Source organism: Ambystoma mexicanum, chromosome 9, assembly GCF_040938575.1.
Source record: "Ambystoma mexicanum isolate Mex_15411 chromosome 9, UKY_AmexF1_1, whole genome shotgun sequence".
In the NCBI taxonomy this organism is placed as follows: domain Eukaryota; kingdom Metazoa; phylum Chordata; class Amphibia; order Caudata; family Ambystomatidae; genus Ambystoma; species Ambystoma mexicanum.
The window spans coordinates 332,524,261-332,551,166 of record NC_090931.1 but is presented as its reverse complement, the minus strand read 5'-3'; the positions used below and the strand labels follow the sequence as shown (position 1 = coordinate 332,551,166).

Sequence of the window (26,906 nt, the reverse complement as noted above, 5' to 3'; positions counted from 1 at the left end):
CTTTCTTTCCTTCTCTTCCTTCACATCTGACCTCCACCTCACTCTTTCTTCCTGCCTCACATCCATAAAAGATTGGATGTCATCCCACTTTCTTTCCCTCAATTCTGACAAGACTGAGGTGCTTTTCTTCCCTCCTAACCCTCTCTCCCCCTCCCTTCATCCACTTTCCACCTTCCAACCTCCCCATATCTTCCCATGCCCGCAATCTTGGCCTCCAGCTTGACTCCTCTCTCTCCTTCTCCAACCACATCTCTCTAACCTCTCGAGCCTGTTGTCACCACCTCTATAATATCTGCAAGATCCGCTCCTCTCTCACATTCCATGCTTCCAAACTCCTAATCTCCTCCCTTATTTTCTCCCGCCTCTTCTACTGCAGCTCTCTCCTCTCTGGACTCCCTCTCTCTCACCTAGCTCCACTAAAATCCATCTACCACTCCTTTATCCGTACTCTATGTCTCCTCGGCCCTCGAGACTATTTCTTCCTCTCTCTCTCTCTCTCTCTCTCTCTCTCTCTCTCTCTCTCAACTTGACTAGCTTCCCTTCTTCTCACAACTGAAACTTAAATTCCTCAGTCTTGTCTACAAATCTCTCCATGACCTGGTGCCCCCCTACCTTTCCTCCGTCCTCTCATTTTACTCCCCCTCCCGCTCTCCCGCTCAGCAAACCTCTACCTCCTCACTGTACCCCCAGCCCATGTGCCACCTCAGGCTTCCGCTCCTTCCAGCTCCTGGCACCCCTACACTGGAACTCCCTCCCGCTCTCCATCCGCTCCACCCCCATCTACTCATCCTTCCGCCACTCCCTGAATGCCCATCTTCTTCACTCCCCCCTGACTTCCCTTTCCTAGCCCTCCCCTCCTACCCTTGCCCCACCCTCCTTCCCCCCCATCCTCTCTCCTTCCCCTCTGACCTTAAATTGGTAACAAATACTACTTACGGGCAATGAGGACACCAGATCACTTCCCCTTCCCTTCCCTTCCCCCTCGTCCCCCTTCCCCTACCTCAAATCCTACACCGTAACTCCCTTCACCTACCCCCTCCTCCACCCTCCCCCAGCACCCCCCTTGTAAATAGTTCTACTTATTGTTCTAATGACCTGTTCATGTTTGTTAATATGCTTCTCTCACTTTTGTACCTGTTATATTGTAAAGCGTTTTGGCTTAAAGCGCTATGTACATTCAATAAACATAACACCCCTCCGATGCCCTGAAGCAGAACATCTCATACTTCATGTTGACACTGGAGGCTAACATGTCCACTTGTGGGGTTCCCCAGAGGTTCAATATCTCCAACAACACCCCCTGGCAAAGCTCCCACTCATGGGAGCCCAAATCCTGCCTGCTAGGTCCTGGCTAGGTGGTCTCCCTAAGAGGGACACATTCGTTAACAGCTCCAACCCAAGCCCATTGCTTCCCTGCACAGGGACAATGACCCCACAACCCTTATCTTGTTGAGGTAGTGCATGGCCACTGCACTGTCAGTCAGGATCAGGACACACTTCCCCTGGTTGTGAGGGGGGAAGGCTTTCAAAGCCAGTCTGCTTGCCTGCAGCTTCAACAGGTTGATACCACTGTGAACTCACTGTGTGAACAACCTATCCCTCCAAGGAGGCATCCGTCAGCACAGTCGCCTCTGGTCAAGATTACCAAAAGGGATTTCCCACAATTACGTTCTCTCGACAGGCCCACTACAGAATGTCCTGTGATACCACCGCCTGAATCTCTGCGGTATCTGTCATACTGCCTGAGAACTGTGACCATTTATCTGAGAAGGCGTTTAAGGGATCTCCATCCTCAAGCCAGCCTCCGGCACCAAGAAAATGCAGGAACCATGAGACACAGCAACCAAAGAAAGTCTGACAAGGCAGAATGTTGGCTTCCAGGAAGTCATTGACCATCTGGAGGATGTTTTCAACCCTGTCCTAGGAAGTAAAAGTCTTCCTGGATTAGGATTCCAGCAACACACTGATGAACTGGAGAGTTTGTGAAGGTGTTACAGTTCGGGGAGGAGCCCAGCCTGTGTAGGAGATGGCAGGTTTGGCTCAGATGCCACAGAGCCTGCTCTGGAGAGTGGGACTGATGAATCCTCCACACAGGGAAATAATTGTCCTCACCAACTACTGAGAATTGTTGACTTCACAACATCTTGATGAAAACCCTCTGATTAGAGGTCAGGCCAAAAGGCAGGACCCAAAACTGGCATTGGATGCTGCCAATCACGAACATCAGGTACCTTCTGTGCTTGGATTTACTTCCACATGAAAATAAGCATCTTGAAGCTTGAGTGACACCAACCAAATCTGGGACTCCAAGTTTTGAATTTTCTTTCCTGCGGAACTTGAAAGGTTTGAAAATGAACTCAAGACCGGTTCAGTGAAATGTGCCGAGTGTGTGTAAAAAAAAGAACAGAGGTGAGGGAGCGCAGTTCAAGATATATATGGTCATCCAACATTACACCTGGTGACAAGGAGAAGTGGCTTGAAGGACATGATGCAGAAGATGTACTGTGCCCCCTGCTTGGATAACGTTTTCCATGATTCAACTGACACTGCTCAATATATCCAAGATGAGGAATCTATGTGAAGGCGCAATTTATTACACGTGCACAGCACTGAGATTATTTGTGAAGATCAGCACTGGTGCAAAGAAACCCAGCCTCTGAAAGGTCCCGTCATTAAAGTACATAAAGAAACTTTGCCACTCACTTCAAAGTCCATTCAAAAGTCCAGTAGAAGTGATGGAATCCATTATTAACATAGCTCGAGTACCCAAGCCCCAAAGTAGGTTGCAGAAGGAAGTCTGATGAGAATCAAGTGGCATCAAGGGAATGAACGCCAACATAGCATGTGCACTCTGTGTAAATACACTAGTAGAGAGCGGGTAAACTTACTGACACACTCAGAGGCCGTAACACAGGATCACCCTAGCACCATAATACCGGTGCCTGAACCCAAGAAGGTAGGCAAGCTATTTGAGCTGTCAGGCCACTGAGGTTGGAGTACTGGCCCAAGAACATCATCCATGAAACTACAACACATGTTCATAACGGCGAATAAACGTGACATGCACATGGGGAAGAGGTAAAACTCATAAGGCCCACCAATCACACAAACATGGGGCAATGTGGACATACCAATTCCAAAACTCAAAGGAAGAATTATTGCACAATCTAACATTAAAAATGTGGCAAAAGCAAGCCAATATTGTGGGTGTTAGGATGACGTGTAGAACAGTTGGTGCAACTGAAGTGAAAGGAGACGGTAAGACAGAGGAAAGGTCAGAGGGGGCCAAGTTAAATAGGCCACATTGGAGGAAAGCTGAAGAACAGGGGTTAGGTAAGCCAAGTAAGCCACACTATAAAAGGGATACAGATGTAGGAGAGGCCAGAGTAAGGATCTTACTGTGAGACTTGACCCAAAAACTGGCAGACGCCAGGTTTTGAAGAGAACAAGCAAGAGAGGCCTGCTGGGGTTTAGTCTGTGTATTGGGAGCAGCTGTAAAGCCACCAGAGCCAAAAAACAAGTTTGGAAATCTTGAGAGCTTAAGATGAACCAATCGTGGGCTTAAACCCAAGAGTATGATGATTGTCTGGTGAGGGGGTGGGGTTATAGATTCTGCAGCCTGACAATGACCCAGGAGAGCCATAGAGCAAGCGGGGAAAAAGCAGCAAGGTCTTGCATGGATAATGAGCACCACGAGAACCCTAGGTCTCGGAAGACACCTAATTATTGGCATGTTCTGCCAAGGCCAAGTGAAAAAGTCTGCTGGAGCACTTAAACCTACCTGAGACAATATATTAAAGTTCTCCCTCCAACATTGTGGATGGAATAGTGACCGGACATAGTGTGAAGAACATTAGGTCCTGCTTGCACAGGTACTTCCCTTCATTTGATTTATCCTAATATATTTACTTGAGAATCTTCCACTTTTATGTTGCTTCTCTAATCCAATAGATAGTTCACCAACTCCTCCCTGCAGAGAATCAATGAAGAGGTTGAAAAATTCAACTCATGACAGTAAATAGAGCAAGGCTGCTTGATGCAAAAATGTTCCTGCCCCATGCATCCAATTTGTTCAACTTCCTCTCCCAGAGAAATGATGGTAAGGAAGCGGGCCGGGATCCTGCTGCAGCACCCTGAATCACTCAGCTCTTAGGGGTTCTGGTGGGAAGTTAAGAACTGCAGATCAGAAAGTGCTGCTGGATGTGTTTGTGCAGTATCCTTTTAGAAGCAGTTAATTCCCACACAGCAATCAAAGGCATACTTAGGTAATGTGCATCAATGGTACCTGGGGCTCCTTCCTTATGCTGTAGAGCTCGTTTTGGAGGAAATTCCCTGAAGCAAAACAGTTTGCACTTCCGGTTGACACTGGTCGCAAACAGATCCACTTGAGGGGTTCCGCAAAGGGTGAAGATCTCTTGAAGAACTTCATGACCTAGTTCCCACTCATGGGAGATTGTGCTCTGCCTGTTCAGAGCGTCCGCCGCCGTGTTCTCCTCTTCTAGATGAACTGCTGAGAGGGAGATTCCTTCTTGAATTGCCCAGAACAAGAGGTGCATTGCCTCTCTGCACAGTGGTGGTGACCATACACCTCCTCTCTTGTTGAGGTACTACATGGTCAGTGTGTTGTCCGTCATTATCAGGACATTCTTTCCCCGTATAGAGGGCAGAAAGGCCTTCAGCGCTAGCCTGATTGCCCTCAGCTCCAAAAGGTTAATGTGTAGTTTGGACTCTGATGGAGACCAACGACCGCTGATTGTCAGATCGTTGGTGTGGGCGCCACACCCCGTGAGTGAGGCATCCGTCACTACCGTTATCTACGGCCATGGCTGCCAAAAAGATTCTCCCTTGAGAATGTTGTCCTTGCAAGCCAAAAACAGAAGGTCCTGAGAGACTCTGCTCAGAACTTTCAGGTGGTCTGACATTCTGCCTGAAAAGTCCTGGGAGCCCATTGGAGGGATCTCATTCTCAGGCAAGCCTCTGGCACCAGAAAAATGCAGGATGTCATGACCGAGCAACCTCAACAAATCGAAGGCCGGACGATGCTGGGCACTCTGGAATTTGGCAACCATCTGCAGAATGTGTTGAGCTCTCACTTCGGGTGGCAAGGCTTTCCCAGAGGAACTATCCAGGACTGCTCTAATAAAATGGAGTCTTTGAGAAGGTATCACGTGGGACTTCTTGTAATTGAGGGAGAAGCCTGGTCTGTGGAGCAAGTGGCAGATTACGCTGAGATGTTCCCGGGCTTGTTCAGGTGAACAAGCCCTGATCAGCCAATCGTCTAGGAAGGGGGAGACGTGAATCCCACCTGCCCCCCCACTGAGACTCCCTGCCACTACCGCCATCAACTTGGTGAAAACCCTCAGAGCAGAGGTAATCACGAATGGCAGAACTATAAACGGATAATGAGAACCGCCAACAGCAAACCTCAGGTACTTTCTGTGCTTGGGATGGATAGGCACATGAAAGTAAGCATCCTGAAGGACCAATGACATAATCCAGTCTTGGAGTTGGAGAGCCTGAAGGATTTGGGAAAGGGTAACCCATCTTGAACTTGTCCGTCCTGAGGAACTTATTCAAGTTTCTTAAGTCCAAGATCGATCTCAATCCTCCATCCTTTTTGGGAATCAGAAAGTATGTGTAATACCAACACTTGTTCCTTTCCGCTACAGGTACATGTTCTATTGCACCTTTCTCTAGCAGGGTAAACATTTCCAGCAGGAGGAGTGGAGCTGGAATTTTGAAAGAGTCGTTCCCCGTGGATGATTCTGAGGCCTTTTTGTAATACTGCCAGTAGCTATTGGAGCCAAAGGGAGCAGTTGACTCGTTGTGCAGGAGAAGATACCTTGCTGACAATACAACTCTCAGTAACTATCCAAGGACGGTATGAGAATTTGATTAGCCGGAAGATGGAATCTGCACCCAGGAACAGGATTCGTACACTGGAGCAGGAAAGTCACAGCAACTGTATGCAAGAAAACAGTAATCAAGAACTGATCTCAAACATAGACAACAGTAAACACCAAGACTTGAATGAGGCTCACGTGTGCTTTCCAGGACAGGTGTTTTCCTCAATAGTAACAAGTAATCCTGTTCTAATGAAAGGGGCGAGAGCGTGTGGGCAAAATAGAAGTACTGTGAGTGGAGGTAAACAGAGGTATAAACAATAGAAATGAGGGAAGAAGGAACAGTCTTACCATCAAAGGAGTCTTGAGAGTTCCAGAGGAAGTCCTTGGTGGAGTAACCTATCCCGCTGGCACGGGGACGCCTGCAATGGTGTCCCGCTGAGGCAACCTAACCCCGACGTCACGAGGATGCCTAGTACCAGACGTGCGGAATCGGCAGTCTTTAGTCCAGGCACACCCAGTGAAGTCTGTTAAGATCAGTGTCTGGGCAAAGCAAGTTCCTTGGTGGCATAAGTTCTGTGATAACACGAGGGAAGAAAGCAGAAACATCGAGAACTCAATCCGTGTCAGCGTTCCGGGTCGGTGTTGTGCTGGTGGCGACTGTAGACAAACATGAGGCAAGCAATCCGTGTCAGCGTTCAGAGTCAGCGTTGAAGGAGCACAAAAATAAAGGGGGGGAAGGGAGATCAGGATGCAACAAACAGGACGAGGAAGGCCAAGGATATGCAAGATCCAGAGGGCAGGAGTATAAGGTACGTAGGACAAATTTGCAGCTGAATAACAAATTCAGAAGCGCCCCTTGAGCACAGAGGAGGATCTTATATTGCAGTCAGCTGATCTGCCGTGCCGTGGGTAGAGTGAGGGCGCATAGGCAGAACGTGAGCGCAAGCTAGAACGCCAGTGTTTCCATGGTAACAACCAACGCTCTTGCAGGGACCATTAGCGTGGTATGAAAGGAGGAGTAATCCTGCTCCAGCCTAAACACTCTATAACCTTACTCATTAGTCTCTCTATATGAGGAGTCAGCATGTTCAGTAGGATCTGGTTTGCCAAATTCTAACTCGGGAGAGGTATCTAACCCACTGGCTGACTGAAGGTTGTCATATAAGCCCTTAAATCTAGACTCATCTGAGATTAGTTCCTCTGGCACATTAGAATTGTAACCCAAATGGTGGTTTGTTATCATTTGAAGGTTGTTCTTCTTCATAGATGGGTGATAAATACTTTAAAAAGTCTCTTTTAGGCAAAGGTTTGAAAACCTTTTCCTGAACTAGCACTGGCTTCGACAATTTCAAAAAGTAATCATCGACAATGACTTTGAAGTCGGGATCGCCTTAGTTAGCGCAACTTCAATACTGGTGTCGACAACTCTGATGACGACTGTGTCAGCGAAGGCATCGACGTTGTCAACTTCTTATGTTTCTTCATCGGAACCCTCAATGGACTGGGTTCCTGACTCATTGAACCGTCAACGATTTCTCATCAAATCGAGATTTTTCTTGATGCAGAACCAGCTTAAGCCTCCGTTTCGAAGATTTTGTCTTCCACTTCCCTTTGCTGTCCTCTTGCAGATCGACAGAGGCATGGGCTTTCTGCTTGTCCTTCATGGGGGTCGAGGCCGCATTCTCGAAGATTTTGAGCATTTCATTATGAAACGCATCCCACTTTGCTGGGGAGTCCGATCTAGTTGGACGCTTCATTACCTCAGCCGAGGATTCACTGGAGGTCGAAGGTGACCTATGACGCTGATTCTTGGCCTTCTGTGAAGACGAAGAATGGAGTGATCGACTTCTCGATCAAGACTGTTTAGATTTTTTTCATCAAGAAGAATCCCTTGACTCATCAGTCTTTTTCTTTGAACTCTTAGAAAGAGACTTCGAAGGCAACCTCCTCACCGCCAATTTACCTTTACGCTCCCTGAGAGCCTTTTCAGTCATCGCCTGACAGGAGCCACAGTCAGAGGAACGGTGACCGGTACGGATGTCGGTGATCGAAATCTTTGATCCACAGTCTTGGCACTTCTTGAAGCCCGTTTTAGGCGTTGAAGGAGCCGACGAGGAAAACATTTTCGAAACAAAAATAACTATTGAAGTTCACAGAAGAACCGAAGCATGCCGTAATTCTCTCGAAGCGTTAGCTCGGAAAAACAGAACTGAAGCCAACGGGCGCTGCGTGCGCTACTTATACTGATGACACAGCGCCCCCTGTCAAAAAAAACATTCTGAAGCAGCTGCAGAGAGATTTATCATAAGATGAGGAATACGTGGAAGGTAATTTCTCATTGATATCAAAGGGGCTGGAAACCATGAGGGTATCAACAGCCCTTGCCATGACAATTCTGAAGGTCCCATGGTCATGCTTAGAGCTGACACTGTGACAGTGCTCATCTCTGAGCCCAGGCACCTAATGAGTCCACATGCATTCCTTAGACATGAAAGTAAGTGAAAATAAGCACAGTGATTTTCTTGCCTGCTTATTACTAATCACTGCTTTTTTAATACTTGTATTCTTCTACTAGAACACAAATAGAGCCTTGATTGCTGCAACCATCGTCAATTCGAAATTAGATTATTGCAACAGCTTGTTAGTAGGTACTTCTCAAATGAACATAAGAATGTTGCAGGTAACACAAAATGCTGCATGTAACAGTACGGGGTGTCTGTGGTTTAAATTGTCAATCCCATGTTTCTGAGGCTTGGAGGAAATTGCATTGACTCCCGGTTGGCCAAAGAATTCAGATTAAAGGATCGATTATGGACTATAAGTGTCTTACAGGTGAAGCTCCTGCTTATCTTTACTTCTAGAGTCAATACGACTCTGTTTAAACAAACTCTACGCTACAATAACAATACTAGACTTCACCAACCGCGAGTCCTCCCAAACAAATTGGTGGTGCACATTTCAATGCTTTGGCACCTGCTTTGTGGAATGCTCTTCACTTAGACCTTCGATATTGAGCATCAACTGCTCAATTTAAGAAACATCTAAAGAAATTTCTGTTTGATAGAGATATAATCTAAACCTCACGTTGTTTCCTTTGCACTATCTCCGGCTGACTAGTCTTGTTTTTTGTCTGTCTGTCTCGTGAGAGCCCTGAGGCCCTAGGGCGAGTGGCACAATATATACATTAAATAGATAGATAGATAGATAGATAGATAGATAGATAGATAGATAGATAGATAGATAGATAGATAGAATATATTATTTGCTGTTCTACCCGTTCCGCAAAATATCCTCTAGCTACTTTTTTATGTAGTGTCTACTGATGTTTGCTTAGGCTAATTGATTTACATTTTTACTGCGGCTTGACAGCAGTATGTCGTCAGTTGCTCTCAAATTGTTTGCACGTGGCGCGGCAGGTCACTCTGGCAACCTACATTTATGAGCTAGGAGATACGGCCACTTTTGGAGTACAACTGCACAGCGGACACGCCTGATGCATGTCGCCCTGATGCGTGCTGAAAGCGCACTTAAGGCAAGCTTGTCTGTGCCTGTCCGGCCTCGGTCGGGCCCGTTGGCCTGTTTGGAGGCAGAAGGTTTCTCCCGCATCTCACATGGTCGCAGCACAGCCCTTCTGCAGCATGCACCGCTTGAATACGTACTGCCTGATGGATTCAATGCTTCTTCAGTTTCTACCATTTCAACTGGTGATGTTCCATCTTTAAACCAATTGCAGTACTTTCTCTTTAATGCACATTCATTGGTGCCCCATGCTCCACGCTGCTTTGATTTGTTTCAGGACTTCTCCCCTAATTTTTGCTGGATCAATAAAGCTTGGCTTAAAGAAACATCTGGCCCGACTCTTGTTCAGGCAGTTCCCTCTGATTATAGCATTATCTGCCTCAATAGAGCTTCATATCAGTCAGGGCAAGGGTGGCTAGGGGACTGGCACTAATATTATGTTCCCTTTACAGGTGTTCCTTGTTGCCTCTTCTATATAACATATCTATGGAGGCCATGCTTGTCCCGAGCGCTCTGTCAGCTTCGGTGACATGTCATTTTCTTATTTATCAGTTTTATCGACTTGACCCTTCCTTTGCAAAGTAGTTTCTTGTGTTTGCAGCTGATCTTAAACTACATTTTCCCAACTTGATTATATTTCCGACTTCTATCTTTTCCAGCATATTACTGTCCGTACTCATATTTATGGCAATAGGCTTATCTATTTTTTTCTGCTAATTATCTGGTCAAGGTTTTTGGTATGCAGTGATTTTAACAAATACAACACAACAAATGGAATTTTTAACGAACCCAAAACATCTAAGAAAAACACCTTTTTAAAAACTATATATATATGTAGTTGGGAATGGGAATAGTAGTTTTGGGGGTGGGGGAAAAAGTATGTTTAGATATTTTTTTGGTTCATAAAAATTCATTTGTTGTTTTGTGATCCGTTAAAATCACATGCAACTGGTTTTTTCTCCGATCCCAGCTCTGTGGACAGATCATTTCAACATCCCATTTGTTATTTCTCTCCCCACCGCTGCGCTCCTTTCCCGGCTTGTGTCCAATGTTGTGGCTGAGGAAGTACTGGCTTTTATTGAATCTCTTTCTCAAATTCATTGTAGGGATAACGAATCATATTCAGATGGCTCTGGATCAACCTAAAGAGCTTTTTAAAATTGTTCAGTCACTTTCCTCCCCTTCTCAGCAGCCCAGCTCCCGTCTGCCCACACAGCGATGCTGCGCTTTCTTTGTCATCTTTTTTCAATGAAAAGATCACCTCTATTTGCTCTGACATTTCTTTTCTCCATACCAATTCTACCTCAGTCACGGCTCCTCTGTCATGTGTTGGTTCCTCGCCAGTATGGTCTGTTTTTACTATATTCAGTTCCTCGAACGTCCTGCAGGCTATTAACCATCTTAAATCTGTTTCCCCGCTCAATTCGAACCCTTTCGCTGTTTTCAAAATGATTGCTTCCAGGGTTGCCCCTCACAAGCTCCCTTCTGCAGCTAATCTTTCCTTTTCCTCAGGTTGTATTCCCTCTTCTCTTAAACATGCTTTGGTCATCCCTCTTCTTAAGAGACCTACTTTGGACCTTTCTCTTTCTTCTATCACCCAATATCACTTCTCCCACTTGCTATGAAATTGTTCGAAACATTCGTCACCCCTGTGCTGTCCTCTTTTCTTGAACAGTCCTTTTTTTTTACTCTTTTCAGTCAGGGTTTCGTCATGGTCGTGGGACTGAGTCAGTGATTGTGTCAGTCGTTGACTATCTTACCAGATTGGCTGATGAGGGCAGTGTCGGTGCTGTGATTCTTTTAGATCAGTTTTCAGCATTCGACAGCATTGATCACACCATCCTGCTTCTTTGGCTTGCCGATGCTGGTATTAATAGCCAAGTAGTGACATGGTTTTACTCTTTTTTTGAAAGACCGTTCCCTGTGTCTCTCTTTCTTCTCCAAATTCAATCTGCTGCTCTCCCTGTCACATGTGGTTTTTCCCAGATGACTACCCTCTCTCCCATTCTTTTCAACATGCATGTCCAGCATCCGGCTAAACTGATTCAGTCTCATGGCTTCCAGTGTTATACGCCGACGATATCCAAACTTGTGGTGCATCTTGATCTTGGCAACCCGATAGCCACAGCCAGATTCTGTTCTTGCCTTGAGTCAGTTAGTAGCTGGATGTGTCATAACTGGCTCAAGCTCAACAGAGAAAAGACTGCAGTTCTGATAGTGGGCCCACTGCAGCCATCTCGCTAAGGACTCCGACCTTCTGGCCCCTGTCCTTAGGGCCTTTTCCTCTTCCTGTGACCACTGACAAAGATCTAGGCGTCAAAATCTCTGCATCGCTGTCTAGAGAAGCCCAGGTCAACTCAGTCTGTTGTACCGGTCATTTTAAACTGAAAGTCCTGCGGAAAGTTCTCCCTTTTCTGCCTATCCATTTCCGTGCCCCTGTGGTGGCATCTGCAGTGTTCGGACACCTGGATTATTGTAATGCCCTCTACCTGGCACAGCCTTCCTACCTGCTCCATCGTCTCCAGGTGCTTCAGAATCTGGCGGCAGGAGTATGATCTGGTCTATCCTATCATGATCAGATTTCTCCTGTCCTACAAAATAAGCATTGGCTTCCTGCCGCTGACAGAGTTAAATTCAAGGCCTTATGCATTGTCCATCAGGCCTTCTATGGCAGAGGGGCAGAACATCTTCAGGACAAATTTTGCCCATATGGTCCCTTCTAGGGAGCCCACTCCGCCAGCACTCTGTCCATCCAAGTTCCATGGTTTCGTCTTTCCAGGACTGGCGTTCGGCTATTTATGGAACAAGTTACCGCTCTCCATTCGTGCTATTGACAATCATCTCACGTTTTGTCAGCAGGTCAAACATTTTTTGTTTTGAGTCACTTTTCTCTGTCTTCTCTGCAATTTTTTCTATTCCAGTACCATGATGCCCTTGGACAACTGCCACTCTCTATACATTTTGTAGCATAGCATAACATAACATTGTGCTAGGTCACTTATAGTGGGATCAACCTGAGCAAATTCTTCAGGCTGTCAAAAATGTATGTGCCCACCAGAAGGTTGAAGACCACGTGGGATTTTCCATAATCCACATTCTCCTCCACCAAAAATGCACTTAGATGTGCCTCCTCTGCACATTTTATCAGCCAGAAGGTGTGAGACTTCCGCCTTCTACCTGGGTGAAAACTCACATGATCAGAGGCAGGTCCGATTGAGCAGATACTGATGATAGGGATGGTGGACTCTGCACCTTTGGCTGTACAGTGGCAAGTGTTTGGCAGTCATGCAGTGGTGTTTGGCACATATTAGCCCTGGGAAAACTGGAAAATACTGGAAAACTGCCATCATGGCCACCCCGGAGGCCTCCAACTCCTCTGGAGTAGATGGATAGGTATCTAATTTGATTATTTGTTAAGCAGCGTCATCTTCTGAATCTAACCACTGAGAGCTCTGGTGATGCTTTTTCATGATGAGCAGCATGCCTAAGAAGATGACTCACTGTTTGTGTGAATCCTAGCGGAGCTACTTCTTTTTGCGTCTTTACTCTTCAGACCTAGAAGAATACTCCAGGGCAACTGTCTCCTCCAAAATGGTTCTGGGAGATCTCCAATTCTCAGGAGTGGATTGCTCCAAAGGTTTTTCCAGCATGTTTTTGCTGAGACTCAGGAACACTTTGACCATGTGCTTCCAAACCGCTTTAGGATGCATAAATTGCCACACCAATCATACTCCTCAGTATTATTGTCCTTGCCAAGGCACCAGACTTAACATGTGGGGTTAGCACTGAGAATTACCCACTGCACTCTGTAGAAGGTTAAAAACCAATTTGGGCGGAGACAAGATTGAATAAACTATTCAAAAAGTGTTTTTTTTTCCATGAAAAACTCCATATTTAACCACAGAAAAAAGGAAGAGAGGCAACAGGGTGCTAGCTTTTCCTAATAGAGACATAACCTCTTTCCCAGCCCAAGTAGATTGCCTCTGGCACAAAAAGCACCAATGAGTAATGCTGGTGATGGAGTCAAATATGTAGCTGCATGGTGGCTGTTTTCAAGACAAGGCTGCACCTGGAAGAGATTTTAAAGATGAGGAATCTGTGGGATGAATGTAAGAATTAGAATTTAACATGTGTGGCTGACAACCTACTAAACCTGTTCTAGGCCGGAGTCCTCAAAGCTGCAGAATTTTATTCGTCAATTTTAATGCAGCAAACCACTGGATAGGCCATTAATACAAATCTATTCTTATCTAGCAGCATTCAATTGACAATAGAAGGCCTATATAATCAAAAAGATAATAAGAAAATCTAAAACAACTTACCAAACTTCTTGCTTAAAAGTTCAGTCACTTGTTCTCTTAATATACGTGCCTTTTCTGCTTTCGATTGACCCTCCATTTCTACCTCTAGAAAAAGTAGCATAAAATAATTATGACTGGTTAAGCAGACTTGGACATTTTCTAGGTTTTCAGAATGAGTGCATGGAGGATGTTTCATATCAGGTAAAACTGGTGAAATGCCTAAAATGTAAAATGTCAGATATGCAATATAAAAACACAATAACCCATCAAATCAGATTTTTAGGTATAGGAAAGGGTAGTAGACTTGCCCAAAAACAATCATTTACAAGCCCATTGTAACCATGTGACTAGCAAATGCAGCTACAAGTTTAACTAGATTGGGTTCAAAATATGGCACTATCTTTTGCCTGTTTTAAAAAGAAACAATTACTCACCGTAGTGACTACTGTAACTCCTAGTCCATAGTTCCCTTTCCTCCATACTGATGGAATACCTTGTCCCACGGGGATAGGAGCGAAGTCTTTTTTTGCACCAAATGAAAAAATATCCCCTTTAAATGAATGCACGCAGGGCATGCAGGGTGTGCGCGCCCACTCTGACCCCGCCCCTTTGCCCTTCTCGCCAGTCCTTTTTAACCCACTCGTCGGCTACAGCCTAACTAACCGATTTTGCGGGGATGAAGGGATGTATGGAGGAAAGGGGACTCTGGACTAGGAGTACAGTAATCACTACAGTGAGTGACTGTTTCTCAGTCCTTCGTTCCATACCCCCTTTCCACCAAACTGATCAGAGATTTCATAGCATAACAAACTCAAAGGTGCGGGTAGTCTAACTAGGAGCAACCACGTTTCTCAAGACGGCCTGACCAGATCTGGCTTCAGCATTGGAACTGGTATCCAAACAATGTTTGCAAAAGGCTGATGGCGTGGACCACATGGCAGCCTTCTTGATAATGTTCCACGGGACGTGACTCGGAAATGCTACTGCAGGGGCTTTTATCCTCACTACGTGTGCATGCATGCCTTTAGGTGGAGTCAGTTTACGAGATAAATAGCAGAAGTTAATGACAGATATAAGCCACCGGGCAATAGTGGGCTGTTGATGCTTGGCTGCCTGGATTGTATCCCCCGAAGGTGACAAAGAGAGCATCTGATTTTCTGATCTGCTTGGTCCTGTCAAGGTAAATTCTGAGTGCCCTACGGACATCTAATTGTGGAGGGTAGCATTCGCAGAGGACTGAGGTTCCGGAAAGAAAACATTGGGAGGACTTCATTCTCATTTATATGGAAAGGGGAGAGCACCTTTGGAAGGAAAGCTAGGTGTGCGTGCAGCACAACCTTATCCCAGTGAAAGAAAAAGTAGGGTGCTGTTGGGGTGGTCAGGAAAGGTCCCACTGAGAAAGAGGGGTTCACGTTGCGCGTGCCATATTTGTGAGTGGGGGAGCAGCGAAGCAGGAGCAATGTTGACATTTTTATATGTATCCACCATAGTGTTACGCTCACCTGGTCTCTGCGGAGGCGTTGGGGCATGGTTGCAGCCCTCCCAGGAGTTAGATCACCCCTGTCAGGTCTTTCCCTCTGCGGATAAGCTGTGAGGGGTGGCAATTGGTGACACTGCTCCTGCGTGGATATGAGAAAATGTGAGTGCGCTGATCGGTGACTATTGTACCTCTCAAACCCTTCTACCCAAGTTACGATTTTGGTGGGCATGTACTGGCCCATAGGGCTCACCTGTTAATTATTGATGGTATGTTCTCCGTCCTGCTACTTCTGGCAGGGGCGCTTGGCTATGGGATCTAGTTCCTTCACTGATCCCCGGTAAGTAATAGTCCAGTCCAACTGTGATTATGCGTCTCCTCTTGTCTCTTTCCTTCTCTGTTTTCTCTTTGCCTCTTCTCGTTTTCTGTCTTGGTATTATTGCTCTCAATATTGCTGTCAATTCCTGAATAACGTTTTCTCTTCTGTTTTCTTCCCAATAGATGGAAATGCAGCCCAAAAGCAGCTGTGGAGGCACGAAACGCAGCCAGGGATGAAACCGCGATGTCCGACAACAGGTGAGTGATGGTTTAAGGCAAAGCGCAAGGTTCGGTGGTAGTGCAACCTTAAACTGAATTTCTTTTAAGTGTCTAACCTTGCCTTTCGTTTTACTTGCAGGTGCTGCTGTCGCTGACTAAGCACATTGTGCTGCTGTGCCAAGATGAAGATTTCAGCGTCCCAGAAGATTTGAAGATGAGCTGCAGTGCCAGGATGAAGATGTCAGCGTTCCGGAAGGCTTGAAGATGAACTGCTGTGCCAAGAAGATGAGGTCAGCGTGAAAGCAGGAAGCAGGATTTCCAAAGGTAAGTTTAATCCCAGGCTGCGGTGAGCGTTACGCTGCATGGAAGTGCAGAATAACGCGAAGCGTCTGCCTCAGGGATCGGAGCAGCTTGTATAGCTGCGATCGTGGGCACGCCCACTAGGCCTGGCTTGCCTGCCACACACTGCCACTCCTAGAGAGTCTGCACGTGCAAGGCAACCCAATAGCAGCAGCCACACCCAAAATAACACGTGGGGCTGCTTTAGTGATGGAAGTTCCCATGTTAAATGCACCTTGCACCCGAAATGAGGTGTTATGTCTAAAATAAAAGCATTCTTGTTCCAAATAAATGTCCTTGCTTACTTTTATTCATGAGCCTGGCGCCAAAAGCGCCAGGACTGTGTCCACCCAGGCCCCCTGTGTATGTGGCCGTTTAATGTTTGTGTTCTTGGCCCAAGGACCATGACACACAGTTAATGTGAATGGGATATGTGCTACTTTAAGTGTTACTTTGTGTTTAAGTTGATACATTTTAGATTTACACACATGCAGCAAGATAATTGTCAAAATCGCCATTGAAATATGTACACAATCTACGTAGGGTGTGCTACAAAGTGCCTAGAAGCTTGGCAACAAGGAGTTTCATCATGCGCATGCAGGGAAGGGGACATATCTCGAAAAACCCACTTTAAAGAAGACACAATAGCTATATAACATGCATGCACGGATATAGACACATGGGGAATTTACAAATCCATATGCAGTGTACACTTTTTATAAATTGGTTAACCTCTGCAGTCAGAGTTTTGTGCAAGGTGAAGTCTGAGCAACCGAGAAAAACTGGTTTTGCACGGTTGGAGGCCGAAGGAGAGGTAATGATTAGCCACGGCAAAAGCAGATGGTCAGCCAACAAGTCGTCAACAGGTTTTTTATGGATTGGCAGTATCGAGGTAGGAAGATGAAATCTTTTAATTGCATGTGAGCTTGTTATTTATTGTTCAGAGGGATCCAGACATTTGCTTTTGATCAATAATAACCTTGGGATGAAGTGACACTCGAGGCCAGAGTGACCTATACTTCATGCGTTTCGATTGTTTTCTCAGGAAGTGACCAGAGGGCATGCATGTTGAACTGGTAGTCATTTAGATTAGTGTTCCGAAGACGCCAGCAAGTTCGGGTGGGTGAGGTGGTTATCGCCTGTTCTAAGGGAACATGTTTATTCTAGCCCTCCTCATGGAGTTTGAAGTACTTGTGCAGACAATGTGCAATTACGTTCAAGGTTAGGTCATCTCAGGCCAGCTGGGACTTGTAATAAATTATGTTTGTATATGAATGTGTAGCTATGTGATGGTGTCACGACCTACCACGGACAAATCCTAAAAGAGGGTGTGTTGTATACATGAATTGAAGATGGAAGTTAAAATTATCGTGACCAATGAGAACGGGGGAATTGGAGAAAGACTGGGTTTCTTTTGTATAGGTCTTAAACAAAAAAATTAACAAGGGGGGTCCTGGGAGTCCCTCTGCCAGACATTAGTCCTGGTTACGAGAGACTTACCCAGAGTCTTTAGCTCACTATCTTTCACAGAGAAGAAATATCCCAAACATATCAGTCTTTGTCCTGCCCTGGGGCAGTCCAGCACCGAAATGCTAGGCAATTCTCCTCTGAACAAGAGTACCAACAGAAACCCCAGACACGTGTTTCGGTCTGGTTGGACCTCATCAGTAGGGTGGATCTGTGCCTTTCTAAGAATAGTGAGCAAGGGGTCCACGTCTGGATTCCCCTAGTAACTTAGGGTGAGACCCAAAGTTACTTAAATATGCAAATTAACAAGGGGGGTCCTGGGAGTCCCTCTGCCAGACATTAGTCCTGGTTACGAGCGATATAATAACTCAATGCCCTCTTTGGGTCTTGGCGATGTAACCTTTCCGCCTGCTTAGAAGGGTGCATAGGAGGGTAGACTACTGGAAGGTTGATGGATTTCGACAGGTGAAATTCTGAAACAACCTTGGGGAGGAAGGCCAGGCCAGTGACACTTTCTCCCGGAAAAAACGCAGGAAGGGTTACTTACAGCATAAGGCCGGCAGTTCACAAACCCACCTAGCGGATGTAATAGCCACCAAGAAGGCTGTTTTGAAAGAGAGAAGTCGTAAGGGAAAAGAGTGCATAGGGCTCAAAGGGAGCCGCCATCAGAAATTTCAGAACCAGATTAAGGTCCAATCCGGGACAACAAAGGGAGTTGGCGGGAAATTACTTACAAGGCCTTTCAGGAACTGTGCCATTAGGGGATCATAAGAAATTAGCCTTGATCCAGGGATCTTTTAAACACAGACAAGGCCGCCAAATATCCTTTGACTGTGGTGACCTGAGGGCCTGATGAGGCCACTGTAGTGGTGGGGCAAGAGATGGGTTCAATCTTGCGTTCCCTGCACCACGCTTCAAATCTTCTCCATCTGCACGCATACAAAGATCTTGTAGATGGTCTACGTGCAGCCAGCAACACCTCAAGTACTTCCTCAGAGAGGTCCCAGTCATATCTCATTCTCTCAAGAGTCACGCATGTAGGTTGAGGGGTTCTGGGGTCAGATGGAGTATCTAACCTTCCGACTGGGTTAAGAGATCTAGGTGCCGAGGCATCCGGTGGGGTAGACAGATCCAAATCAAGGTCGCTCGATTCCTCTTCAACCTCCGGAGAACCCATGAAATCACGGGAGGACGCATAAAGGAGAGGGAAGGTCCAATCCACCAGAAACGAGTCCCCCAGTGCACCGTTCTCTAGGAATTCCCTTGAGCAAAACTGTTTGCATTTCCCGTTGGACTATTTTGCAAACAGATCCATTGCTGGGGTACCCAGAGTGCAAAGACCACCTCTAGGACTTCCTGGCACACTTCCCAGTCGTGCGAGACGACGCTCCGCCTGCTCAGAGCAGCCACCAAGTAGTTCTGTGTGCCCGCCAGATGAACTACTGAGATCCTGTTCTCCAGCAACCAGAATCAAAGCATCATCGCCTCTGTGCAGAGGCGGCGGGAGTGCGCACCACCTTGCATTGCCACTGTGTTGTCTGTCAGAATGAGGACATGTTTCACCTGCAGAGACGGGGCAAATGCTTTCAGGGCAAGCCTGATAGCTCGCAACTCCAACCTGTTGATGTGCCACCTGGCTTCTGTCGCTGACCAGAGGCTGCTCACCTGCAAATCCACGTAGTGAGCACTCCAACCGTTCAGAGACACATCCGTGACCACCCGGGTCTGAGGCCAAGGAGGCCAGAAGGGTTCCCCCGCTAAGAGACTGTTGCGGTCTGCCCACCAGGACAGTCCATTGACCACTGATGCAGAAACCCTGAGGATATCCGAGAGCGAGCCGAGGTACTGAGACCACTGATCCCTCAGGAGCCATTGTAGGGATCTCAAGCGCAACCTGGCTTGTGGCACGAGAAAAGTGCAGGAGGTCATGAGGCATAGGAAGCGGAGGAAGAAAGCCGCTGGTAGAGTGGCATGGTTCCGGAACAAGTCGACCATTTGTGTCAAGCGGAATACTCTCTCCTGGGAAGGGAAGGCCTTCCCCACTTGGGTGTCTACGACTGCTCCGATGAACTAGAGCCTCTGGACTGGTGTCATGTGGGACTTCTTTAAATTTAGAGAGGAGCCCAGCTTGTGCAGCAGCAAGCAGATGTCCTCTAAATGGGACAAGACCTGCACTGCAGACTTCCCGCGGATCAGCCAGTCATCCAGTTATAGAAATACATGGGACCCGGATCTCCTGAGCTTGGTGAAGACACTTGGGGCGGAGGTTAGACAAAAGGGAAGCACCTTGAACTGATAGTGCATATCTCCTACGATGAACCTTAGGAACGTCCTCTGCTTTCGATGGATTGGCACATGGAAATAAGCGTCCTGCAGGTCTATCGACACCAGACAGTCCTGTAGTTCGAGAGCGTGGAGAATCTCTCTCAACATCACCATCCTGAATTGGTCTTTCCTCAATAACTTTTTCAAGGCCCTGAGGTCCAGAACGGGATGGAGACCACCTCCCTTCTTGGGTACAAGGAAATACCGGGAACACCAACCCAATCCTCTCTGCTCGGGAGGTAGCTCTTCCACGGCACCCTTCAACAACAGGGCTCTCAGTTCTTCCTGGAGCTCCTGTCCCGGTTGGATTGGAGGTGTGGTTTTCTTACAAATGGCAGACAACCCCACTGAATGAAATGAAGAGCCCAGGCATTGGAAGTAATTCGATGCCACTGGAGCAAATGCTCCGTCAACTGTCCTCTAACCGGTCCACTGTGAGAGGGGAAAATTAAAGCGGCTTCGGAGGATGGGTCGCCCCTGTCACTGATGCTGCCTGGTGACCTCTAGAACCCCCTCTGCCCCTTCTGGAGCATGAGAAACGCTTCTGCCCTTGCCTGGCCAGTGGGAGCGGGGCTCTCCTGTCATAAGGAGATCTCCTGTAGCCCCATGCCCTAGAGGCAAAGCTAGATGCAGCTTTGTCCAGCTGCGTAGCTAGGCCTAAGGATTTAGCAGAGATTTTGGACTCCTTAACTTTTTCTAAGGAATCGTCGGCTTTCTGGCTGAACATAAGATCGCCCTCGAAGGGCATGTCCAGAAGCTTGACTTGGACATTAGGTGAAAAACCAGAGGTTTTTAAATAGGCCAGACTTCTTAGTGTTATGGCTGACACCATATATCCAGGCCCCTTCTTTCCCATCCTCTACTAGCTGTAGGAAGCCCTCCTGCATTTTTCCTTCTGGGACATACTGAGCAGCATTTTCAACTGCTGTCCATATACCAAAAGGAGTACTTGGCAAATGCTTGCCACATTTGTAGCTTTTAGGGCCATGCTATCTGAAGTGAATACTTTCTTTGCTAAGGCAAAGTGGACGTAGAAGATGCAGGTCTAGAAGAGACAGTAACAGCCTGCATAACAAGCCCCTGCGGGGAAGGGCGAGAGGAGAGGTATGAAGGGTCTCCTCTAGCCAGTCTGTATTTCCCAAAAATTGGTGGAGCAGACGGAAGGAATGGAACAAGGGTTTTGTCACATAATTGCTAAAGGGTCGGCAATGGCAGAGTTCAAAGGCATATTACATTCTGTGGTGAGGCCTTCATCTAAAATGGTAGTAAGGTCATAACCTTGTACAGGCGCCACTGATTAATGCAATCCCAGAGTGTCAATAACCCTTTCTACTGAAACGCTGAATTTAGAACTATTATTAAGATAGGGCTGGGAGTGCTGAAATTCAAGGTCTGGAGAGGTGTCCAGACCACTGGCGTCCTGGAGGCCTTGAGCCAGTTGCAAAAGCTGATTCCGGTCATCAAAATAATCCACCCCTCCTGAACCCAAGTCTGGGGTTGTGGGGTGAATGTTTGCTCGACAACCGTTGACGTCGAGGGTTTGTCTCTCGGCGCAGATATGGTGGATGTCGGTGTCAATCGAGATGGCATAGCGTCAACATCCTTGGATCCACAGGGTTGACACATCTTCTATTGATCTCTTTTGGTGTCAAAAGATTTATCCGCACCGACATTGTCGGTACCTGGGCATAGAGGGGTCGGGTATACCGAGTGCCGCTCTTGGCACCGAAGCCTGCTGCGTGGGGTGTTAGCTGCGTCGACTGCATGTTTTTTTAACATATCAAGCATCGAGGATTTGAAATCCTCTCACTCTTGGCAGGTGGTAGGCTCAGCTGACAGCTAACGTTTATCTGTCGACGACTCAGAGTCCCGACCGTGGCAATGATGCCTTTTCGTCTTTTGGGACGAGAACGGGAAGAGTGGCTCCTCGAGTGTGACCGTTTCTTCTTCCGCCTATGTTCTTTCTTGGGGGTGTGCCTCTCAGTTTCGCCCTCCGAAGACCGAACCGTCGACCACACCAGTGATTTTGAAGGCGGTCGACCTACAGCGAGTTTTGCAGCTTGATCGCGTAAAGATTTGGGTTGCATTTTGGCGCACAATGGACACTCGTCAGTCCCGTGACTCGTGCTGAGGCCCCAGAGACATAACTTGTGTGGTTCAGTGATGGACATCTTGGTGCCACAATCGGAACACTGCTTGAAACTCGATAGCCGAGCGACCAACATCTAGCATCAAGGGTTTAAAAAAAGTACAAGGTTTTCTGACTATAACGTTGAGTGGGTCGAAGACTTTGTGTTCCCAAGCAGCATGTTAGTGTGAAGACAAAAGGAATTGAAGTTGGGGCGTAGTGATCAGGTATTTATACGACGCCTGACGTCACGTCCGGAACTGATGACCAGACGCCGAGCAAGATGGATTGATGCTCGACGGCCGGGTTGAGGTCCATTATGCCCCCTGTCGAAAATATTTCCGAAGCAGCAGAGCCTTAGGGAATATCTATCAGATGAGGAATCTGCAGGAGAAAGGCAATCCATTGAAGAACTGTTTTACATTGTAAATCCTTTGTATATATTTTACCTAGTTCGTTTTTTAGAGGTGTGAGGTGGTATCCCCACCAGCACGTCCATTGTGAGGTTTGTTCTGATACCCTTCAGTTTGCTTGTTTGGTTAGCTGGAGACCTAAACTAGGGGTGAGGTGGAATTGTATGGCAAGTCTACCCATAGATAGCTTCCTGAAGAATACCCTTGGCCCCCTTCATTTTGTATTGAGCCCTTGCCTCGCTTTTCTTGGATAGTTGAAATAGTTGAGGGTATCTTCGGTAGTCTGTAAAAGACCGTGTTGCAGTAGAAAATATTATATGATATGGCATTTATAACGCGCCTATACACAAGTGTTTCAAGGCGCGAATACCATAAAAGAGCGAGAGCAGCAGTGTTGTAAAGGAAAAAATTGTGCTCCTTCCAAGCTCCAGTGAAGGAGATAGCGCTGAGATATTGGCTGGCGTGTGCCTTTGGATAAAGATGCAGTTTTTTGTGTAAGAGTGAGAAGTATAATTAAAGTAAATAGCTAAGCGAGGTGAGTGCAGTGTAAATGAGTAAGGTGAGAGACTGTGGGGGAAGACTAAGAAACCGTGAAGTGGAAAAAAGTGGGTTCTTTGGGTGGAAATGTTGTGCTGCAGGTTCGGCTTTGGCGTTATTTTTTTGGTGAAACTATTTGGGATAAATTGGGTTGGAGTATGGAGGCTCTTCTGAATCCAGATATAATCTTCACCCTTGCGCGCAGGGGTGCACAGTGTGCATCGCTGTGTGTTTGGGAGAGTCATAACTGACACGGATTACGGAGTGAGAATCCAGATAAAATCTTCACACCGGCACAGTGCGTGCACGTGTTGCTTTGTGTTTGGAGAGGCATTACTGGCACAGAATACAGAGTGAGGAGACATTTGTGAGTCTGTCCAGTATTTTCATTTCTGCAAAGAAGAGAATCCAGATAAAATCTTCACCCAGGTGTGGAGAGCGCGCGGTGTGCATCGCTGTGTTTGGAGTTTTGGATTTTGGACTCTGAAATACCACGCAAGCTTTCTTTTTTATTTGTTTAACTTCCTCCTGAGAGGACCTATGATAAGAGGATATTGAAAAACCTGCATATTCTTTTAAACTGTAAGGTACAAAGGTTCAAAGTTATAGAAGCGGTTACACATTTTAGAGCTATGGAGGTTGTTTGAGAAAGGCGGGAAGGCCCATAATGTTAAAATCTCAGAGGAAGGGCTGAAAAAAGAGGGTGCAAGAATTCCTTCTGCACCACCCCCATACGGGTGCTATCCCTTATCGCCCGCAGAAGGGTATAGAGACCCTGAGTTCGAACCTCCATTTTCTCCAGTGGCTACTCCATTGGTTGTAAGACAGACACAGGTAACGCCTCCATCAAATATAATTCCTAGAAAATGGGATATTGAAGAAAGTGGAAGGTTAACTCATTCAATGGTAAGGACTGAAGAAACGTTGAGAATGGAGAGAGGAAAGGGAATAACTCGCTGACTGCTCGGTTAGCAGAGAGGTTAAGGTTGGAGGAATGACAGACAATGAGGCCGGCAGCCAGAAGAGTAGTTGGAGGACTGAGAATGCGTGACACAGGGAAGACTATGACTTTTACCACTAGGATAGAGGACAGGCAGCGAATAGTATTAGAGACACAGGAGCGGAATTGGAAGAAGCGCTGAGGCTAGCAGAGGAAGAGGTAGTGCTGTTATGGCAGCAGAGAAGTGAAGAGTTGGATTAAGTGAATAGACAGGCAAAGGACGTGGAGGAAGGCGGAGGAATGGATAGGTTCTTGTTAGGTTGTATAAATCAGTTATCAAAGAGGTCAATGTGGACCTGGAGGACAGAAGCATTGCTATGGGTACAGGATTCGAGCAGGGAGAACAGGAACAGCACTCTACCGAAGTGTTGAGTATGCTTCCTTGCCTGAAGAAGTATCAGGGGAGGTGATAACAGGAGTAGGAGATGAAGGTGAATGGGAATAGGATGTTGAGCAAGGTCTAGCAGCCCCACCTCCCGCTCCAGTAGCAGTGACAGAGAGTACACCATGGAGTCATAGGACACGCTGTGGTACTTGCATGCCTTTAGTAAGTAGTAGGGGAAAGATGGGGTAAGCCCCAGTAAAAGCAGGTGTAACTCATTTTCTGTTGCTTGAAAATTGTCAAGGGAGGGTGTATTATCTCCCGTGGTCACACATGGACTGGAATAATTGGACGAAGACACTCCCTTCACTGAGTGCAGGGAAGTGTATTTATGCATTAGAGAAACACACTCCCAGTGTCATGTTGGCCGTAGGGGATATGAAAAGTTTATTCACGGCTCTAATGGAGGAATAGTCAGATGAGCTTTGGAGGAAAGCGGGGTATCTGGGAGTTCAGTTGGCTACAAATACCCACAATGGAGCAGCTTTTAATAATTACAGTGTGCGTTACTGTGTGTTTGGGAGGTTCCATGTAATAATGTCCCCTCAAAAATATCGCCATGCAAGAAAATCACGGAAAAATGCCCGATTTTTGTGGGGACATTATTAAATGGAATATGCGGGGGACACCCCTGCAACCCCAAAACCCTTTATTTTTATTTTTCATGGGGAGCAGGGGACACCCCCGCCTGCCCCTGTCCCTATATATATGGTCACCTATATAATGTCGCCACAACCTTTTCCCAGTGACATTATATACAGAGACCATATATATAGGGATATTATTACCTAATACCGTTTGGGAAAGGTATTACTGGCACGGAATGTGGAGTGAGAAGACATTTGTGAGTCTGTCCACTATTTACATTGCTGCAAGAAAGAGAATCCAGATAAAATCTTCACCCAGGTGTGGAGCGCACGCGGTGTGCGTTGCTGTTTTTAGGGTTTTGGATTTTGGACTCTGAAATACTACGCACGCTTTCTTTTTGGTTTGTTTAACTTCCTCCGGGTAAGTGGAATCACTTCTATTAATCGATTGACTATGTACTTTCTCCGCAGCCTATCCAAACACATGAACGCCACAATAGCTGAACAGATGTTCGAAATGGCACATATTTTACTCTTGGCCAATTCACCCCTTAAAACCTCTAATGCTTGCAACCATGCCAAAGTCTGAGGTGGGTGTTAATGAGGACTCTTTGATTTTGTCACTTAGTACTGACGAAGTGGCAAATGTGATGGATAATCCTGCCAGGTTAAATGAGATGCTGTCAAACAACTGCAATAACCTAAATTATTCTTTACCTAATTCACCCGAATTGGAAGGCAGTGCATTAGTGTTTGACATGTCGGTTACTTCCTACACGTCCATCCCCAGAAGAAAAACACAAGACCGACCAATGAATTGTCCTACAAATGTAACTGAAGACCAGCCATCTACTGCAGAAAAAGCACTTTTTGCACTAAATAATGCCTTGTCATCGTTTGTTACCCTGTATGAACAAAGGAGTTGCAACATCAGTTCATAGAATTGGCGGCAATCAACAAGAATTTAGAAATTGCAATGAATTAAGAGGATTTAAAAGCTCACTTTCTTTCTAAAACACAAATTCAGCACGGGGGTAAATCTGACCTATCCCAGGCAACAGAAATTCTACAGAACTCGGGAACCAAATTAAATGGCGACATGGGTGCTCTAATGGAGAACGACAATGGGCTACAAATTTCAGAAGCGGCTGCTGGGTTCGCCAATGTGTAATAAAAAGTCACTAGAAAACATAAAAACATTGAGCCACAATGTTCAGAAAAAATAAAAAAAACTGTAAATCAGTTAACACCAATCAAAGGTGGTCGGGGAAATGTTTCTGAGACTTAACCATAAAGGAAGCATTTTCTAACAAAATTGTGTCAAAAATAGCTGGTCCTCAGGGGGTCTAATCCCTGCGAAGACTGGTGGTGGCTAGCTGCTCAGAATTAGAGCACTCGATGGAAATTGTGGTATTGGTGCCAATCGGAATGAGATCTAAAGAGAAAAAGAAAGTAGAGGAGGGGGAAAGATATCTCACTACAATAGGAATACAAACAATGGATCAATGTATCCCCCGTGCTGCTCAAAGGAAATAAGATAATGGAAGTATCGATTCAAACAGACTTTTTTGACTTATACAATACCTCTGTTAATGAGAGGTCAGATTTAAGGGTGCACAATTTGGGAGTCCAAGTAATTGCTCTACATGTTGGATAAACCCCTGAATGACCTGAGACAGAGTATTGCTGCACAAAAAGAGGAAGAAAGCATTATGAGGCGCATGGGGGCAGATCCACCATCATCCAGCAATATGGATGTAATGACTAATTAGCGACAAGAGTGTGATTATCCCACAATATTGAGACATGCGAGAGGGGGGAGGAGTTGCACTTGGATAAGCCATCATGCCCATTAGCAAATCAAAGGGCTAATGATGATAATGGGGGTGTGAGGGACACTTTATATAAGCTATGTGTTTTGTCCAAACCGTTTAAACCCACACAGTATCCTAGTAAGGGAAGTCATGAACCCAAAGTCTTTAATATACTGAGGGGTGCACAAGGAGCAAAGAGTGGGGAGAAAGAACGGGTAACTCTCCATGGACCAT

General features: G+C 46.3%; 1 protein-coding gene across 1 annotated transcript in view; it reads right to left on the bottom strand.

Annotated features, from left to right (window-relative positions):
- Positions 1 to 26,906, bottom strand: part of GTF2I (general transcription factor IIi) — a 2,618,156-nt gene that overhangs the window by 594,921 nt on the left and 1,996,329 nt on the right. Inside the window, exon 28 of the mRNA XM_069614749.1 lies at positions 13,688 to 13,771. Within this exon, the coding sequence (XP_069470850.1) occupies positions 13,688 to 13,771 (84 nt within the window). The remainder of the gene's footprint in view (positions 1 to 13,687; positions 13,772 to 26,906) is intronic.